Source organism: Periplaneta americana, chromosome 2, assembly GCF_040183065.1.
Source record: "Periplaneta americana isolate PAMFEO1 chromosome 2, P.americana_PAMFEO1_priV1, whole genome shotgun sequence".
In the NCBI taxonomy this organism is placed as follows: Eukaryota; Metazoa; Arthropoda; class Insecta; order Blattodea; family Blattidae; genus Periplaneta; species Periplaneta americana.
The window spans coordinates 128826672-128847732 of record NC_091118.1 but is presented as its reverse complement, the minus strand read 5'-3'; the positions used below and the strand labels follow the sequence as shown (position 1 = coordinate 128847732).

The 21061-nt window shown below is 33.2% G+C and overlaps 1 protein-coding gene across 2 annotated transcripts in view; it reads right to left on the bottom strand.

Moving 5' to 3' along the window:
* Positions 1-21061, bottom strand: part of LOC138694567 (serine/threonine-protein kinase 11-interacting protein) — a 79543-nt gene that overhangs the window by 49456 nt on the left and 9026 nt on the right. For both annotated transcript variants that reach the window (XM_069818427.1, XM_069818428.1), the window contains exons 2-5: positions 18631-18824; positions 15909-16062; positions 2751-2888; positions 450-670 (exon numbers count right to left, since the gene is read on the bottom strand). In XM_069818427.1, the coding sequence (XP_069674528.1) occupies positions 450-670; positions 2751-2888; positions 15909-16062; positions 18631-18824 (707 nt within the window). The remainder of the gene's footprint in view (positions 1-449; positions 671-2750; positions 2889-15908; positions 16063-18630; positions 18825-21061) is intronic.

The window sequence follows — 21061 nt, the reverse complement described above, 5'->3', positions numbered from 1 at the left end:
CCAGCATCGAACAGTAAATATTGGAAGGTATGAATGCTTACGATTTCATTATCATACTTTAGTACATTAGATAAAGACGAACTTTGAAAGAAGGTATCAGTAGCTTTATCCTAGACTTTTTCCTTATATAAAAGTGGTCAACGTTACACTGAATAGACAGCATATCATAAGAACCTTTTTGGTTAATACAATGCCGTCGAACACATGATCCTCTTAAAAGTATTACTGTCAGCTACAATTTGTTATAATATTCAGAACTAACTACAGTCATGTTATGTGATCACTATGTTGGAAATATTATCTGCAATATAGTTCAGGTAATTTCATTAAAACTGGAATAATATACACTCTAATTTTATTTTTATTTTACCTCTAACTATACAATAAACATATGTAGCAGAATAGAAGATGAAATTAAAGAATAAAATTGTTTTAAATGATTTGCCTACTGTATGAGAGGTTGTAGAAATAATATTCCCCCATCGTGGAGATGTTCCCATATCCACCTTCACAGGAGAAGGAATATCTGTCGACACTGCAGCAGTCTTGTGGAGGCCAAGAACATCTTGAACGCAGAATCCAGCATGACTATGTAGCCAGTTTTCCTCCCCAAATCTTTCACGGAGAGTTTCAATCTGCTTTTTTGTCTCCAAATGATCTGTGGATAAATCTGAAGGGAAAAAAACCGCACTAAATCAATAACTCGAAAGAAAACTATGTCAGAGTCACACTATATACTTTTATTCACACACAGGATTTGAATTCTACACAATTAAAAATATTACTGAGAAAAATAACATTGTAAAAATATTTCTGTACACTTATCAGATTTGATCTATTTTGCTTCTATAGAACATGAAAGTTTACTCAAATATCGTAATGAATATTTTAATCGATTATTTAACTGCACAGTTACTTGGGATCAACGGAATCTGTGACAGCACAACTGTATTTGATGAATGAGTCTGAGAATTCATCATGAGATTCTCCGGCATTCACCTTATGAGTAGGGAAAATAAAATTAATAAAACAATCAATCAGGTGGGATTTCAAACCTATGCTCGAGTAAGTCTTTGATCATGAGTCATGCTCACTATGCCTACACCAAGTTAGTGCTTTCATAATAAAAGTATGAATATTACTATATATTAAAATATTAATAACATTAACAGATTTGTAAAACTAGTCACATCTATTACAGTGCTTTGAAATCAAAATTGCCGATGCTGCTATCAGTTATCATTTTAACAATACTTGGGTTGTCATTGCCACCGTCATATCATGATTTTCATTGACGTTACAAAGCAAAAATCATTGTATACTTTTAACAAGAGTAATAATGGCGGTGGGGTGGTAGTATTTTAGTTAATGTTACCTTTAATTGTAGGTGTTATTCAGTGTGGACGAGAAATGACAAACAAATTTTTCTGAAGCTCTTTACCAGGAACAAGATTTTATTGTATGTCATAAATCTACGATGCAGGACCCATAACTTTACTTCTGAAGGATGCTGTGCTAAGAATTTTATAATCTTTTAACATCCATCACCTTTGGCTGGGCTTCAGCTTGCTAACCTCAGAAGCAATGGCTTGCAATAGTAATCACTAGTTCAGCAACAACGATCCCTAAAGCTCTTTGTGTAAAAGCGCTCTTTACTGCATATGAATAGTATGCAAGAGCAGATCGTCCCAATGCTTGAAATGCCAACGTTGCTCTTTTTTACTTGTGACAGCATGTGAATGCACACAGTGCTTTCTAAGAGTAAATGAGTTGGTCATCACTGCTTGTTAAAAAAAAAAAAATTCAAACAAGAATGAGAATGGGACATGAGTAACAGAATTTTACTTCACAGATTTCATAGCCCACTTTGCAAAATTTGTAGAACTAAAACTGAAATTCTTAAACATGTACAATATTAATAGAACGATGAATGTAAAATTTCCTCACAAACTAAACATGCATGAAAATGAATTTTTTTTTTTTTATTTTAGTATGTTATTTTACGATGCTTTATCAACATCTTAGGTTATTTCGCGTCTGAATAAGATCAAGATGATAATGCCAGTGAAATGAGTCCAGGGTCCAGCACCGATAGCTACCCAGCATTTGCTCATAATAGGTTGAGGGAAACCCCCGGAAAAAACCTCAATCAGGTAATTTACCCCAACCAGGAATCGAACCCGGGCCACCTGGTTTTGCGGCCAAACGTGCTAACCGTTATTCCACAGGTGTGGACATGAAAATGAAAATGCTTAATAAGAAGCAAACAAGCTATTAAAGGTGTATATTACTATTGTTCCATGCTGAGTCCCCCTGAGATCTTTTAAAATGCGGAAGAGAGAATGGTGTGCAGAAAGCAATGGCAAGCTACAGATTTATATTTACCAAGAAAAACTGTAAACATGGCAACTTGGTTTGCAAAAAAAGATCTGCACTTGGGCAGAAAATTATGGATGAATGAATAAATTAATGAATGAATTAACTACGCCCATAGCAAAGGACAAGTGGCCCAATGTGCACCGCATAAACTGAAAAGCAACCTAGAAGACCGCAATGTGTTATCTATCATCTAAGCAATGTAGCAAGGCTTATTTTTGTTTATAAATAGTGGTACTTATTATGTGTAACCATAATTAATTGTAATTATCCTAGTAATATTTAAAAAAAAAAAAACATATATATTCAGGTAGATAAATGTTATGCAAGATGACAACAAAAGTTAGCCTCAAAATGTTCCAACACTTACTTACCTAATGAATTTGTCATGAAACTAGAACTAAGGTCAGACTCTTCCCCAGCATCTTCTTGTTCCGAGATGACAGCTTCACGTACTCTGCTGCTTTTCTTATTGCTGCGAGCTTGTTGGTACTTAGTAAACATCTGTCCACCTTTAAAACATCAAAAACTTATATAAATTTCTGCAGTAAAGTACACTTGGCAGTGGATAGTTGGAAAATGTAAACAGTCACGTAAGATCACATACTCTTTACCTCCCCATCAGGTTGATCCATAGGGAGAGGGAACAGACTATGGCATGTTTACATTTTCTGGCTATCCATTGCGCTGACTGTACATAAATACTTGTCTGCGGTAATAACTTTGAATTCATTGTCAATTATTGGATTTCTTATCTTATAAAACAGGCTCGGCATTTTAAGTTAATGTATGTTTTCCTTAGCTCTCGGTCTCGAATCATTTTCATGAGACTTTTTTGGTATATTAAGTATTTAGGCTTTCTGATTCAACACTATTTTGTCGTTGTACATCTCATGATATGTGCAGATAATCGCTTCTTCACTGGTCCATCTAGTACAAATGGGAAGACTAAGGCCATTACCTAGAATGTGTATTCCATGTCAGAATTGACTTGAATCTAGGTGCAAATTGCACTACAAAATGTACACGACTGAATTACACAACCACCCAACTATGACAAGAATGAAAAAGGTACACTTATTAACCCATTAAAGAAAAAATTATACCAGTTCATTTCTCATACTCTGTACAGATACGGAATTAAAATTTGGAGCAAGTCTTGATGGGAGTCCAACTGTATGTAGGCAACAATTTCCAATGACTGTCCACAAGTAGCATACATAATAATAATAATAATAATAATAATAATAATAATAATAATAATAATAATTCTTTATTTATACTGGCAGAGTTAAGGCCATAGGGCCTTCTTTTACACTCTACCAGGTCACAAAGTATACAAGCAGTTAAAATTTAACAAAAAGTCAAAGAACAGAATACTAACATATTACAAAAAAAATAGGCTACAGGGGCTCTTGTTTACTGCATATGCGCACTGTGTTGTAAGCGAAACTTACACAATAATGGAGCTCCAAATTTTATTTCCGTATCTGTACATTGCTCCTTCTTCTCCACTTCATCATCACCATCATCATAAATTTTGTACCAATGAGAATATGTTGAAATAATACATTATTTTTGTCCCTCTTTATGTAGGTGGTCCCGAGATGAAGTAGGTGCGAGATGTTTGGTTTTTGTGCCATGTCATATAGATTAAGAGACATCCAAAGTTTTGGAGCTGAATACTGGCTTCATCATCAGTGATGTCTTGGAAAGCAACATCTGATTGCAGCTGATCACCCAGAAGCTGTTCGAAAACTTTCATATACACTTGGAGAGTTTCCAAGAAACGCAATGTTGCTTCCTTGGTAGCTCAGTTGGCAAAGCACTGTTCTACAATGACTGCAGACTTCGGTTAAAATCCCAGCAAATGATGGAGTCGTATTTGTGGTAGACAAAGCCAAGTTTCCCGAGAGTTTTTCTCGCTGTTCTCCTGTTTCCCTACATCATACCATCATCACTCTCTATTTCAATAATCATCATCATCATCATCATCATCATCATCATCATCATCATCATCATTTCAATAGTTTACCTACCAAAATGATGCAGTGTAGCATGAAGTAGTGTTACTGGCGTACAGATGGTATCAGTCTGAGGAGGGAGGGGAAGTGAAAGAGTGCTCTAGTTGAACTTCACTGGACCCTGAGCATACATGGTTGAAGTGCCATACTTTTTCATTTCTTTTAACATTTCCGGATCTTAAAATAATTTTTTACAGTGTCAAGTAAAAGTTTATTGCATATTTTAATACATTATATTTCGTGTTGTTGTGTGGCAACAGGAGGAAAAAAAAAAAAAAAAAAAACAACTAGGAACGGTTTTGGGACCTGCCTCTTATAAAATAATAATAATCTATACTAATAATAAATCTGTAAGCGAAATTTTTCTGGTAATTTTCGCTTTTCCAAAAACAATTGGTGTTAATATGTATAATTAATCATCCTGAAACCAAAAATCGCTTTTTTGAAATTTTTGTTTGTATGTCTGTCTGTCTGGATGTTTGTTACCTTTTCACGTGATAATGGCTGAACGGATTTCGATGAAAATTGGAACATAAATTAAGTTAGTTGTAACTTAGATTTTAGGCTATATGGCATTCAAAATACTTTATTTAAAAGGGGGGTTATAAGAGGGCCTGAATTAAATAAACCGAAATATCTCGCTTATTATTGATTTTTGTGAAAAATGTTACATAACAAAAGTTTCTTTAAAAATGATTTCCGATAAGTTTTATCTAGGCAAAATTTTGATAGTACTGATATTTAAGGATATACAAGAGTTTCAAACTAACAATACCAGTGGTGTATACTGGTTAAAGGGTTTGGGCTACCGCTGACCCTATTATTACACAAAATATATCTAACAATTACTTTAATTTTAATTACTATGGTAAAACTAATAATACAAAATTATTACATTATGTTATATTATAAACTTTTTCTTTTGTAATTTCCTTGGGCTACCGCTGGTAGCCCGCAAAATACGCCCCTGAACAATACATTTCCACCACTGCCTCAGATTATAGTGTCGTTGTTCCGTAACTTCTGTGTGCAAAATATTAAATTTTTTAGTAGGAAGAAAAACAAATTTATTCATTCTATGGCAGTAGTGCATAGGAGATCGTGAATTCTTACATTTTCGAAAGAAAGAAATATAATTAAGTTATATATAGTAGACTGTATTATTTGTTGCATCACTATTTAAGTTATTTAATAGAGCAAAAAACTGAAAATCGATGTGACATAGGAGTTATTGCAGGAACGACGACGATGGCTACAATGAAATCAAAACAAATGACTCCATCTATTTAAGGCGGCCTTGATGTTTATCAATATTAACATACAGAGAATATTTTGTGTGTTTGTATGAAGTAATCTCAGAAGCTAATTAACCTTCACTATTTGAAATTTGTAGTTTCTCTAGATGGATGTAATGCTACAAATGAGGACTGAGGTAAGATGAAAAGAAATCTGTACGCACAGAAAACTTGATATTCTGTCGAAATATTGTATAACTTGATTATTGCAACTTTATTTGGTCCACATAAAATACTCTAATTTTATACACTCATTTTACCGTAGAGCTCACTGGAGCTGACTTATTTTAAAAGGTGTCATGAAATGGTGTTTCTGCGCTCATAATTTACCCATATTCGTTTCCTGTGTTTCTTAAAATAATATTTATGTGAGGTACCTCATTTTTTTATTTGCATAAACGATGATATACAACCGAACGAGTTGGCTCAGGCGGTAGCATTTGAGACACGCATTCGGGGGTCCTGGGTTCAAACCCCGTGGCTGACCAATCTGACTGAGGTTTTTCATGATTTCCCTTAGTCATAAAGGCAAATGCCGGATTGGAAAGATACATGACATTATTCATCACCGCCTCAATTACCAATACCAAAAACATTAATCAAAATCTATAATCAGTTACATGAACACAAGCCATCTACAACACACAATAGAAACAGGAACTTAACAAGAGTAAAAACGGCCTGCTGATATACCCACACATTCTAAACACGCGACATGACCACAGATGTTAAGGCGTGAATAAAATAAACTTAAAAAAAAAAAAGATGCACAGTAAGGTTAACATAAAAATGATCTTCGTACACAATCAACTCTATTAATTTGGAGTGATTTATTAAAGGATGCATTCAAAACTAATTTAGAAAAATGTTAAACGAATTATCTTTGCACCAAATGAGTGGTCTCTGGACCAAAATGATAGCATTTTAATTATTTAAATAGAATTTAAATTAAGTAGCATATTAAAAGATATATTCTTCTATCAAACACGAATGTTCCCTGGACTCAATGTTCTATTTTAATTATGTAATTATTTCATATTTCTAATAAGTGCAGCAGCGGAGCGCACGGGTACAGCTAGTAATAATAATAATAATAATAATAATAATTATTATTATTATTATTATTATTATTATTATTTTATTAATGAAGAGATAGTGAAATGAAAAAAGAAAAATTGAAATATCGCGTGTTTTTTTCTTTCGTAGATATTTTACTATTGTTCAATTTGTTCTTTTCATTTTTGGCTATAGTAGGTAGATTCAACTTTATACACTGCACAAACACGTGACAAATTCTGTGATTTATGTGTTAAGATGCAGGCCGTCACCCAAAACAAAACGTAAATATCCATGCCAGAAGTAGAATTCGAATCCACGTTCATAGTCACCAACCAACATCCATCAGCCCCTTTTATAATACTTACGATTTTTAGACAGTAATTCTGAATTGCCATCCATGTCATCATAGGACATTATAAGAAATAGTATTATGTACAAACAGTTGTACCAACGCCAGATGTAGAAAATTACCTTAAATAAAATTGGTATACAAACTGTAAAATACACAATAATTTACAAAAGTAGGTAACTATGTAGATTGGTTTGATGATCCTTCACAGCCATTCATTTGTTGAATGATAGTTATTGAATAATATTAGGTAATAATAATTTACTGAATGATAATTACTGCAAATTATGTCATCTAAAAAAACACAGCTTTCCCATCATGCCCCGAAAAATCCTTATGGTGGCAGGATGCAAAGGCTCCCACCTTACGAAACAACTGGCACTCAGTAGCAGTAGGGATGTCTGTGTTACGTGTCAGCCATCTTTGCCCCTACAGCAATATTCCTGATGCTCATTTCTGTTAGAGGTTGAGTGAACCTCAGGGCCACAGTGCGGTTGGAACCTTAACTGAAGAAAATCCATAACCCCATCAAAAATCGATACTGCAACATTCTGGCTTGCAGCACAACACCTTTGTCTTTGTCCATAACAAATTCCAGTTGGACCCACCAGGATTCAAACCCAGGTTACCAACGTGATAAGCCGATGCCCTAGTCATTTGGCTAAAGGCGTATCTGCTAACCTACCCTAGAGACAACAAAGTTCCTGAACTCCTGTTCCGTCTGCAATTAGAAGAAATTGTCGTGCAATGAGGCAGTGATTCTTTGTGTGTGGCTGAATTTTTTAAATTTGGCAGACATAAAACCATGATTACAGAGTCATCTTAAGTCTCATGATTATACAGTTATCTTTCGGGTTATCTTAAATCAATATGCCCAGCAAAGTGCTAAAGTCCCAGAAGTAATCACATATAACAGAAATTGTCTGCTGTCCAGTTCTAACATTAACATTAGAAATGGAAATTAAAGAAAAAACCTGTAACACTTTTTTGGTAATAAATAAATCGAATGAAGTATGAAATGAAAATAATAAGCACAGATCACGTAAGTAAACTAGTTCCACATATAGCATAATTCATGACTGATGGCGATGATTATTTCATAATTAATAATGAAAAGTACTTAAATATTATTATACTGACAGACTAATCATAATCGATGTAAAACATTAGTTTTAATCAATTTACAGTACTGAAAGTTATAAGATATGAAACATCATAAGTGTTTTCTAAGGATGTGAACTGAATTAAATTTCCGCCCACAGAAAACAGAATGGGAGTGGATAAAGTCAATGACATAGCCTCAGTTTTTCTATAAATCTATATTTTCCTTGTCATTATTTCACCAATTCATCATTATCCTCACTACCAATGTCCAATATAGAATAGAAATGTTTAGAACAGAGCTCGCAAATGTATGCAAAAGTAAATATTGAAGTACGCACATAAGTTTGTACTAAAATTGCAACATAAATTACAATTTATATAATTAAAGTACAACAGACATCAAGCAATGAATTTACATTAAGGTACTCTGTGTGTGCTATGTTACTGTAAACTTTTCCCCTATCAAGACATTTTAATGAAATTAAAAAGATTTCCCTATTGCAGACTGTGGAGGCCCAATAAGTATTGGAAAGTTAAGACTCCCATCTTTGCAGACAATAGGCATTAGTAGCAGTCCTATGCACTTGCTATGCACCTACAAGGAAAATACCATGACATTCATTTCTGTTAGAGGCTGAATCGACACCAAGACCACAGTGCAATAGGAAAAATTAGATCAATCAGAAAAATCAATGACCTCATCGGGAAACAAACCCAGGACTTTCAGCTTCGTAGCATAACACCTTAACCATTACGCCCTATAAAGTGCAAAATAGCACGGTGTTATTTTCATTAAAACAATACTTCCGAATTGCTTAAATTTATGTACAACTGAAGAGCTTCATATTTTTAATATGGTACTACTAATATTTCTACGAGCATATTTGTGTAGCTTTCGAATAATGACTGGTGCCAAGTGACAAGTATTTACTTATCTACTCATTTATTAATTTTTACGCATTTTTCACTTATTTTTTTATTAGTTATTTCTTTAGTTATTTATTTATTTTTATACATTTTTATTTAATTATTTATTTATTTATATGCAGGGCAGGTTCGAATATTTTTTTCAGACTTATAACATCAGTGCTCTCCTTCACTTTTTCAAAATGTTAAGTATCAAGCCCATGTACGTATGTATAATCCATTAACTAAATTTTTAAAATGTTAACATTTTAGCTTGAAAATTATACTTCAATGAAATGAATAAGAAATGGTTTATTCCTCGTCTGACCATACATTCCAGTCTCCAATTAAAATTATTAATGAATTCAACCTCTGATTGAGGTTCTTGCTGATATGTACCTCTATTATCAGGCAGTACATCTCACTTGATGTGTCAGAGGAAGAACAATTGTTTGTATACATCTTAATTCTGATTAGTGTAATATGTTACTAGTCATTGATGCATGCAATGGAAGAGGAAAAGAACTTGCCAATCTACCCCATTATCTCCTAGCTTAGTTGCCTCATAAGCGATGCCTTATTGTTGTCATTTATGTGGTTCAAACTTGTCTTCGGACAGTTGAATAAACAACAACAATGATAATACGATCTATACTTACTTTCCTTATGACTTTTAAGGAACTCAGAGGTTCATTGCCGCCCTCACATAAGCATGCCATCGATCCCTATCCTGAGAAAGATTTGTGGTTGTGCCAGAGAATCAATTCGATTCCGAGGCTTATTATGTGGTTTCATAACAAGCTGTTTTTTACGGTGAGGGTTGTTAGCCCTTCGCCCAACTCCAAAGCTGGAGGACCACTCCTTATCGGCTGTCCACGACTGCTTATTCAATATGTTCGCAGCTACCCTCCATATCTGGAGGCCGTCTCCTCTATCTGCAACCTAGGACGCACTATGTCGTGGTGATAGGGACCCACAATATATAGGAATACTACCTACCGCTTAAAAATCTAGTCTACTTCAAGATTCCACCTCGTCACTTCAATTCGTTGAATTTAAATCAGTTTGCAGTTCGACCTACTTCATACATGTTTCAGTTTCTTCAATGCTGAATGAAGCTAGGGTGAGATCTGTAGCATAATGTTATAAAGGCATCCTAAATTTATGAAAATACATGTAAATATTAAAATATAAGTCATTTACTTGAAGAGTAGAGTAATTCAATATTTTCATTTGCTATTCAGCCACTTAAATGTCGGTACATTATTCAGAGTCTGTTCTAGCCTGATACGGTTTTGATAAAAGTAACTATCTGCGTATAATGAGTAAAGTAATGTAACGAGTATAGTTTTTTACCTGGTGCAGGTTCAAATTTATTATCTAATAGAAATACTGCATTACTGTAAGAGAATCATGCAGAGAAATGAAGTAGGCAATGTAAAAATATGTTTCCCCCCAATTCAGAGTCTCTAGAACTACCACTGTTACTATTTACATGTAAGTACCAATGCCAAATGAAAAAGCAACAAAAGTACAATTTAAAAGTTAACTTTTCTGGCATAAGACAATTTGTAGATGATATTGGAAATGTCCATTCCACGCATAAGTTCATGTTCAGTGCTCATTAAAGTCTTGTTCAATCTGCCTTGACAGATAGTGTTCCTTAGTTCATTTTTAATTCTTTTCAGTTTTGAAAATGAGCGTTCTATACAGCAATGAATTTCCGACAATAAAAAGATAGCCCTATAATTAAAAAAAAACAAGCCCAGACCATATCAACAGTTTATGTCACAAAAACTAAATAGTGGTATCTACAAAGACTAATGAACAATCATAAATTCATGTGACTGTTGTAGCTACACACAACCATAGACTAGGAATAGTGTGTGTTTAATGTCTATTAATAATCATTTCAATTGGAATACGCAGATTACACTGAACAACAAATTTTTACTTTTTGTCTTGCTCCGAAATAAAAATAGGTGAATATTACTAATATGTGTGCCCTAAATCTGAATTTAAAATCCAAATTGCCTCATCATGCATCATTTTCCGAGGAAAGTGAATTTAATATTTTTATGAAAAACTTCTTTTTTTTTATTTTTCACTGCTACTGATAAAATTACAAAAGTCTAGGGATTCAAAATGCTTCATAATACTTGAAAAATGTTTACTGGATACAAAAATAATGTTACATAATTTAAAACACAAAAAACACAACAATAAAAATATTTCATGTGTATAATGAGAAAAATTTTGGAATTTGAACTTACCATTTAAAAGAATCGCTATACTGGAGAATTTCCACGGTATCATTGAACCGTGCCGTTACGTTTAGCGCCAAATTTTACTAAATACACAATCTCGCCAACATAAGAACACGATGTTGGTGTGTGGTGTCATTAGAGAGAGAAATTTGTTTATTTTCTTTCTGTGCCTCCTTCGTTCTGAACATTACTGAGAGATAGCACCACTGTTAGCTACAAGGTATATTTGCGCAAATATATTGCAAGTAGATTACGTGACTTAAGCACAGGAACGCCATTTCGTAATTTCATTTAAGAAACAAGCCAAACGAATTATCTTTGCATCAAAAACGGATGCTCCCTGGACCAAATTATCGTATTTTATAATTGTTTGAAACTTATTACATGACTTAGATGAGAGTTTCGAGACAAAACAGTTTTGCTATATTTGTTTTTTTTATTAAATGTTAAGCACCACTGTTGGGTACAAGGTGTATTTGCGCAAATATTGCGGGTAAATTATGACGAGTGGCTTAGATGAGAGGCTCGCGACAGAAACAGTTTTGCTGTAGCGCATGCGCGGACCTCTCATGCAGTGGAAGCGTGATCCTTGAAATTATTTTCGCGTGTACATTGAAGATTAAATGATTGAGATCCCTTCTTGTTCCGGTTACAGACCTTGGATATACGAAGGTTAGGTTTGGTTAGTTTAGGTTTTTATTAGCCAAGTCCGCGCATGCGCAGACAGGCAATATCCTGTCGCGAGCCGCATGTGATAAGTGATATGAGGTCGAGGAATGGGAGAAGGTTAGGTTAGGTTGGGTTAGGTTAAGTTTGGTTGGGTTGGGTAAGGTTAGGTTAGGATAGGTTAGGTTGGGTTAGGATAGGATAGGTTAGGTTGGGTTAGGTTAGGATAGGTTAGGTTGGGTTAGGATAGGTTAGGTTAGGATAGATTAGGTTAGGATAGGTTAGGATAGGATAGGTTAGGATAGGATAGGTTAGGATAGGATAGGTTGGGTTAGATTAGGATAGGTTAGGTTAGGATAGGTTAGGATAGGTTAGGTTGGGTTAGGTTAGTTTAGAATAAATTAGGTTGGGTTAGGATAAGTTAGGTTAGGATAGGTTAGGTTAGGATAGGTTAGGTTAGGTTAGATTAGCTTTGGTTAAAAAATAATGGGCCTATAATGAAAGCGGTGAATAATTTCATGGTCCTTAAATTTTTTTTTCGTAAAAGGCTAAGTATTTTTCTATAGGCCAGAAATAAAACAGCAACGCCGTCATAATTACGTACTTTACGCTTTGGCGAACATTAACCGGAAATTTACTTTCCGTCATTTTAATTGTATTCCGTGAAACACACCTTTATCCTGTTAATTTCCTTGTGATAACCTAGTTTATTATCTTATTACATCTTCATTTTCTTTTAATGCATTCAAAAAACCGCCGTTGTACTACATAAAACCTTGAACTTGACTAATGGAGTGAATTATTTAAGAATATAGTCGCGAATTTGACTACCACCATTTCGATTATATTTTGTTTGATACGGCTCGGTACGGCTCGGTGACTAGTGGCCAGCGAGTAGAGTCGACTATCGATATTGGTCTGCCGTGCGTATTATCCAGTTGTTCCAAAAGAATTTTCTGGACGACTTCCGTTTATAACTAGACCTGGGACTGTCTTTTACAAGGAACCAATAATAGTCTGTAAGCATGCTGGATGATGATATTCCTTTATATCGCCTTTCCATTTCAGATATTTCTTGATGAAATCTTTCCCCATGCTCGTCACTTATCGCTCCAAGGTTAGGAGGAAAGAAATCCAAATGAGAATGTAAAAAGTGTATTTTGAGAGACATATTACACCCCATTTTCTCAAATGCACTTAATATGGTTTCCACAAATTCGATGTAGTTGTCTGCCTTAGAATTTCCAAGGAAATTTGAGCAAACATCTTTGAAAGTACACCATGCCATTTTTTCTGTAATGGAAAGTTTTTTCTCAAACAAAGAGTCAGCCATAACTTCGCGAATTTGTGGACCAATGAAAATACCCTCTTTTAATTTGCCTTCACTCAAACTGGTAAACTTTTCTTTTAAATACTGAAAACCACACCCTTGTTTGTTCATTGCGTAGACCTCACTTTGAACTGATATGACATTTACACTGAATAGAAGGGACCAATATCTGTTTATTTATTACAAGTACAAAAGAACATGCCAACAACAACAAGAAACCGGAAATAGGTTATAAACTCATAAAATGCATTAGCTTTTGTTTTGGTTTATAACCCCCAACCCGTATCAGATGCTTCCTGGGAGAGTGCTTATCGAAAAGTGAAATCATAGTATCTCTTAAAAACATGATACGAAGAATGGAGATGCATTTTCGTATTCAGCGCACACCAAACCATAAGGGACACATTATTTTAATCAGAGCAAAATTCTTGTTGTTCAGTGTTATAAGTCTCACAGTCCAGTATTTCAAACTTGTATGTTTCTTACCTTGTAGTCCACAAGCCAATGAGGACACAAAACCTCACACGACATAGCAAAGAGACAAGTCAGCACAAACACAGAACACACAATATGGTAGTAATCATTCAGCATGACATTCTCTTGATGTGTAAACAACAACATTGTCAGATTATCAGAATATGCTGAGAGCCATTTTTACCAGACAGCTTACAAGCATCTATTTTTTTTACATAATTTCAATTAATTTATTAATTTAATATTTTTATTTTCTATTGACGACCCTCAAAAACTCAGGGCCCTGTGAAGTGCAGGGACTGTAGCATATGCTACTTTTGCTACTGATGTTAATCCAGTACCGAATTTGTTAAGCATTTGTATGGTTTTATTTTTAAATGTGTATATATATATATATATATATATATATATATATATATATATATATATATATATACTATACCTATAATGTTGGGCATATAAATGAATGCTAACACTGAGTAAGCCATAATGAAATGATCTCCAATCTCCCATTATGTAAAACTGAGTTAGGACTTGACATTGTTAGGTTACTATTTTAAAATTGTTACTCATAAAAATGTGAAAATATATATGACATTTATTCTTAAAAACATTTTTAAGCTTACTACCACCTTAAATAAATAATATTAATTTTCTTAGCACTAATACTATCTTTAATGCAAATTATTTCTAATTACATAATTATTGCATAAAGAAGTGTTTAGATTGAATTATAATGAATAAATAATTAAGTGTTCGTATGAACTTACAACAGCAATCACATCAATAAGAATCCACTGTTGGATATAGTGCCAAATTGTGAGCAATAGAGGATCCAATGTCGTAATGGAGAAATTGTAACAGATATTATATAACATTAATTAAAAGAGGAGATTAGACTATTATGCTTTTCTGAAAAAGAAAAAATGTAATTCAATTTATTACATAATCTTCAATTGATTCTTTTTTCGGCATCCCCCCCCTAATTTGGCACCATGGGTCATAGCCCACCCCTAGGCCAGTACTGTTTATAATGTTTTTTTTTTTAATTTACTATGCCTTGTTTATTGGTAGCTACAAAAATAACGTCATACTGTAACCTCTTGAATCTCTTGGATGTGTAATGTGTGTTACACACATTAATGAAATAACAAAGTTTCAATACATCTTCAATTTTCTTTCATGAGTTCACTACACAAGAGCCCTTTCTGACAAGAAAGCTATTGTTTGTATTCAATCTTATTACAGGTAGTGGCAGATGACTACAGAGTAAGAGACTTCTATGTTGTATATCCAGTTAGTATACATAACATCTGTTGACATCACAGTTCATTACTATAATAAACTGCAATACTTAGAAAATTAAGTAATATTTCCATATAGTTAAGAAATGAAAAAGAGTATGGTTTCCAAATTTACATGTGCATTAAATAACAAAGTAATTATAAATTTTTGTTCATCAGTTATTATTGTAAAAAAAAAGAAGCTGCCTTTATAACAATTCTCTGCTATAAGAAGAGAAAATGCCAGTAAAAGACAGACGAATACAGACGAATATATTAATGCACAATCATTTTGGTGTAAATATAATTTATAAAATGTAGGTATGTAAAATTATTGTAGATAAAGAAATATTTTTTAATAACATAACTTTTGTATATGTTCCATAATGTAGATGCAGTATAATTACAACATGCATTTTGCATATACCTTTCAGAGTTTCGTATTTAACAGCTGAATATAGATTGAGATAAACAAGAATGTTAATATATATATATATATATATATATATATATATATATATATAATAATTCAGTATCAGAAACCAAAAATATTATATTCTAGTTAATCAATATTCTTACAAGTAAATGTAAAGTTATCTACATATTATTTATTTTAATTTATTGGCCTGACCCAATATTTTGGGTTTGCCCTGCGACACAGAATAGCTCACAATAAAATTTAAAATGAAAAATTATATAAACAGGTTTCAGACAAAACTGATTAAGACATAAGAAAAAAAAATAGAACCAAATACTTCTTGTTCGTCAGATTTACCTCTATCCGCAGTCAACGTTCTCTCTGAAGCAGAACTACTTCCAGCAGACGAATTATCATCTTTGAAAGATGTTCTATGCATAACACCACCACCACCCATGGAACCCACAGCAAGCCTTTCTGACTTAGATAAAAGTAGTCGGTCCATCATAAACTGAAAGAAATGCACCAGGCATGTTATAAAAACAAGTCTGCATTTCAAGATAAATGTTCAATTAAAATAAACCATTTTAAGAATATCTGTTAAGGGGTCCAGGACATAAAAGGTTATTAGAAATAGTTTTTTTGTTATATTTTATGAAATTGCATTATACACACAATTCTAAACTGACCCATATATACAGATCACACATATACCGCCATTTTAAAGACCATTTTCTGCTTTTGAATATCGTTTTCACAAAAGACTGTAATGTAAGTTACTTTTTGGAATGCTTATTTAGCTACTGTTCTCAGGAAATATTATGGATTATTTTAAAATTTTACATTTTGATAAATTAGTCTGTTAGAGACTATATTATAAACTATAAAAATAACACAATGAAGATGTAACAAAACAACATGTAGACCTATAGGTTTGTAAATATTTAAGAACTTTTCTTGCATATTCTGTATAATTTAAATCTTGGATTTTACTAATTCTGTTCTGTTTACACTCTGAAACTATACAAAATAGGCTATCTTAATAATTTTAACTGCTTCTCTGGTGCTGCGTAAATGTTTCCCAATTTCGGTAATGTTATATAAATATTCTACTAAAATGAAATTAAAGTTCCAGAAATCTACAAATCATCTTTACATCCAGGTATCCTCAATGAAACTAAAATGGAATGTACAAAGTGGGCCATAACTCACCACTCCTATGAATTGCATTGATATCATTATGTATATACTTGGAATACCATTTGGTGTTAGGGAAACAATAAGAACAAAACAAATACGGTTGGTAGCAATGACTGATCAGATAAACATTGTACCAATATAAAGAAGAGTTTTTCAGTTGTGCAGGGTCTTGGATTCAAGTGATAGTAAGATGGCAGAGATGAGTAGTTTTTCAATTGAAGAGTACTTAGTTACGAATGTTTGGATCCACGAAAGACAGCACACTGAGCAGACAATTCGACTAAATTATAACACAATTCCAACTGAGATTTTGGAAGCCACTTCCAAGAAAAGCAACACCGTTAGCTTGGGAGAAACAAACATTTGGTTCTAGCAGCGTCAAAGACAGTCCTTGACCAGTCAAGAGATTCAATTCATATGCTGAAGTTACAGAAGCCATCGAATGCTCATCTCATATATCGACACAAGAGTGAGAATTAGAACTCGGAATACCATATTCAACATGAAGAAGGACTTAATGGCGAAGTCGTTTCGACCTGTTTTGCTACTATAAATTATGTGATTGGGTGATATTTTTTAAGGTCTGTTAATAAAACCTGGAAATACTCTCGACTAGGTTCATAATTTTCTTTTAATATTCTATGTCCTTACTGTACGGATATCATATCATTTAGAATAACTCTTCTCGGGTTCTCAGCCAGGTAAGTTGGAGACGGCTAGCTCTGCCATCTTCTTCATCCCTGAAGAAGATGGCAGAGCTAGCTGTCGAAAGCTTGGAAGCTAATCTCCAACTTACCTGGCTGAGAACCCGAGAAGAGTTATTCTATATCAAACGCCGGGAAAGCCTCAAGTCATACATCATATCATTTGTTAAATCATCGCATTACAGATAAAATGAAAGAATGTCAAGTGACGAATAATGCACACAGCAGTGTTTCTGTATGCTTCTACTTTGTCAGTTACGAAAAATAAGTGGAGGGAAGAAAGGCATAGATATTCCACAGATCTCGTGAAAGCTGAGGTCCATGTTAACTTACATTTTAATTTTTAATTATAGTTGCCATTCATCTAAAAGAAGAAGAAAAAAAAGGGACAAAATATCAATAATCATAATATACTTTGTACTATACTGTACAGTAATATAAGCCTAAATTCAGTTTTCAAAACTGTATACTTTCCACTAGAAATCAGCAATTTTATTACAGTAGATAATTTAAGAAGCACGAAACAATTCCATTTGTTTTTCTTTTTAATCTAAATTCCAAGTAATAAAATTATAATAAAATAAGCTAATTACTAATTCAGTGTCTGTGTTTTTTGATATATACAAAACTATGGCAATAATATGGCATGGTGTGCATACGGGGTTCTCTCAAATTATGTGCATTTTTCTTGCTATAAACATCACACCTCGAGGCTCAGCCCATCCTGTTCTGAAAATCTGGCAACTCTATCCACGTCTGAGCATAACTCCAGATCAGTGAGCAAATGCACATACTGCTTGAGCTACAATGATGACTCTCATTTCTGTTAGAGGCTGAGTGAACTCCAGAGCCACAGTGCAGCCGAAAGGATTTGAGCAATAGAGAAAATCCATGACCTTCTGACTTGAAGCTCAACGTCTTAACCATGACACTATTGCATTAGAATATATTAAGGAAATTTATCAACCACTCATATGTAGCACCAAATTTTTGACATCCACAAGGTTAGGTATAAAAAATAAACTTTGCCACTCCATGCAATTGCCCTGGATGGACCATGAGTAAATATGCCTCTGAATCATAGTAACGTTATATACACGATCTTCAAGAAATAAAAGAGTATTTTCTCGATCAAGGGAATGGAAAGTGAAGTGCTTATAATTACTTATTCATACCTTTCCAGTTGCTGTGTTGTCATGGAGATGGCGGGCTGTAAGAATGCGATGTTGTGTGTGAAAACTCAGTGGATTTCCTTCGAGACTCAACCAAGTGAGTGAAGGTAAATGAAGAATGGGATTAAGTGAATCATGATCTGCCAAACAGTTGCAAGACAAATCCAGTTCCATTAATGACTCCATTCCCAAAAGACCTGAGAAATTGTAAAAATTCAAATGTAGTTCAATTTTGTTGAAGTACAGTTTCCTAGTAAAAAATTATTTATTTACTTTTAAAACATAGAAAATTAAATTCGTATAACAAAACTTTAAGACACATCACTAGTGCTTTGTGAATATTTTCCTCAAAAGTTAATAAGCATTTAATTCATTTCAGAATGAGAATAGGCCTATATCAAATACAATACACTGTATATGGTTATACTATTATTAGAATTAAATTAGTCTTCATTCTTCAATACATTCTTTTAACACTTGTATAATCTAAGACTAAAAGACACCACGTCGAAACTAGTCAGCCAGGTAATTAGCATACATTAACACAGTAAAGCAGTTATTACTTATTCAGTGGTTAAATTTTATTACTGAATATTTCAGCTCACTACACACAACACATGGAACTGTTGTCTGATTTGTTGCATTAGGCCCTATTTCATAATGAAATGAAACTGAGAGATAGTATATGACTTCACAAATACAGTAAAGGCCTATACATATATATATATATATATATATATATATATGAAAAAATAAATAGGCAAGTTTCCGTAAGATCGAAGATCATTTACAGGTTAGATTTGTTAAGACTTTTGGTATGCCTTCTGTGATCTCTTTAAAGCTTTCGATTGTATTAACCATAAAATTCTAGAGTCATATCTCCTAAACAGAAAACAAAAAGTTGAAATCAACGCATTCAGCAACTCCTTTAAATCTACTTCAACATGGGGAAATGTTATACAAGGATCTATATTAGGTCCTCTTCTTTTTCTAATTTTTATAAATGACCTTGGCCCCATAATAAAAGGAATAGATTATCCTATACTGTTTGCAGATGACACAAGTATCATAATTACAGACAAGAACTTTGCCACATTCAAATATAAATTTAGAAACAATTCTCCTTAAAATTTACGACTGGTTTACAACCAATAAACTAGCATTAAACATTAATAAAACTAACATGATTCAATTTAAAACCACTTCAAACTTAATCTCTGAAACATTAGACACAACTATCAACAATATACAAATCTCTTGGTTTGCATATTAATAATACATTACATTGGAAAAATCATATTAAAGAAATGACTCCCAAACTTAGCTCAGCATGCTTTGCAATTAGGTCGTTACAACAATTTCTAAACAGTGGTATCTTAAAGACAATATATTTTGCCTATTTTCATTCCATTATGTCTTACAGAATAATATTTTGGGGAAATTCTGCAGATTGTAAAAATATATTCATATTACAAAAAAGAGCTATTAGAATAATAGCTGGAGCAAAGGCTAGAGAATGTTATAGATTATTTAAAAAAAAAATTAGAGATTCTGACCTTATCAAATCAGTACATATACTCTTCAATAAATTTCCTCTTATGTAATAAATAAAATTTTCCAACTAATTCAGCCATACATAGTGTAAATATCCGCAGAAAGAATAATTTTCATATGCCATCATCAAATTTATCATGCTATCGAAGGGGAGTATGTTACATGGCGATAAAAATGTTCAATAGTCTTCCTGAAGACATTAAGAATCATAACCAAAACCCTGCATTGTTTAAGGTAAAACTAAAAAATTACTTAATATCTCACACTTTCTATTCTGTAGATGAATTCTCGACATTTCACGGTATTTTGTAAATATTTTAATACTATTAAATGGTAAACATACTGCATTGTATAATATATTAAGGTATTAATTCTGTACATATTTCATATTTGCATTTTATATGTTAAATGTAAGAATTGGACATGTTCTTTATTCTATGCTATAAAGCAAATGTAAGAATATTATGGAACGAATCTGTCTGTCTACCTACCTACCCACCCATCTATCTACCTACCTACCTACCTACCTATCCACCTACTGACTGACTCATCTATCTATCTATCTATGCTTCAACTACCTACCTACCTACCTACCTACCTACCTACCTACCTACCCACCCACCTACCTACCTACCCACCTTGCAGGTAGCTAATGCTTTTTGGTAATAAATAAAAGATTTACCAGACCAAAGAAAGGAATGTTTTCCAGCATAGTGTAACATAATGATGGTACCAATGTGTTACCTGTTACATGATTTCCTGTGAACATCATTGGTAGGGTATATTGTATTAGCACTTTTTGTGCCCATTGTGATCTTATCTTTCTACTTATATTTTTTACTCCCCTCTTTTTGAATTTTTGTTGTTTAAATTATTTGTA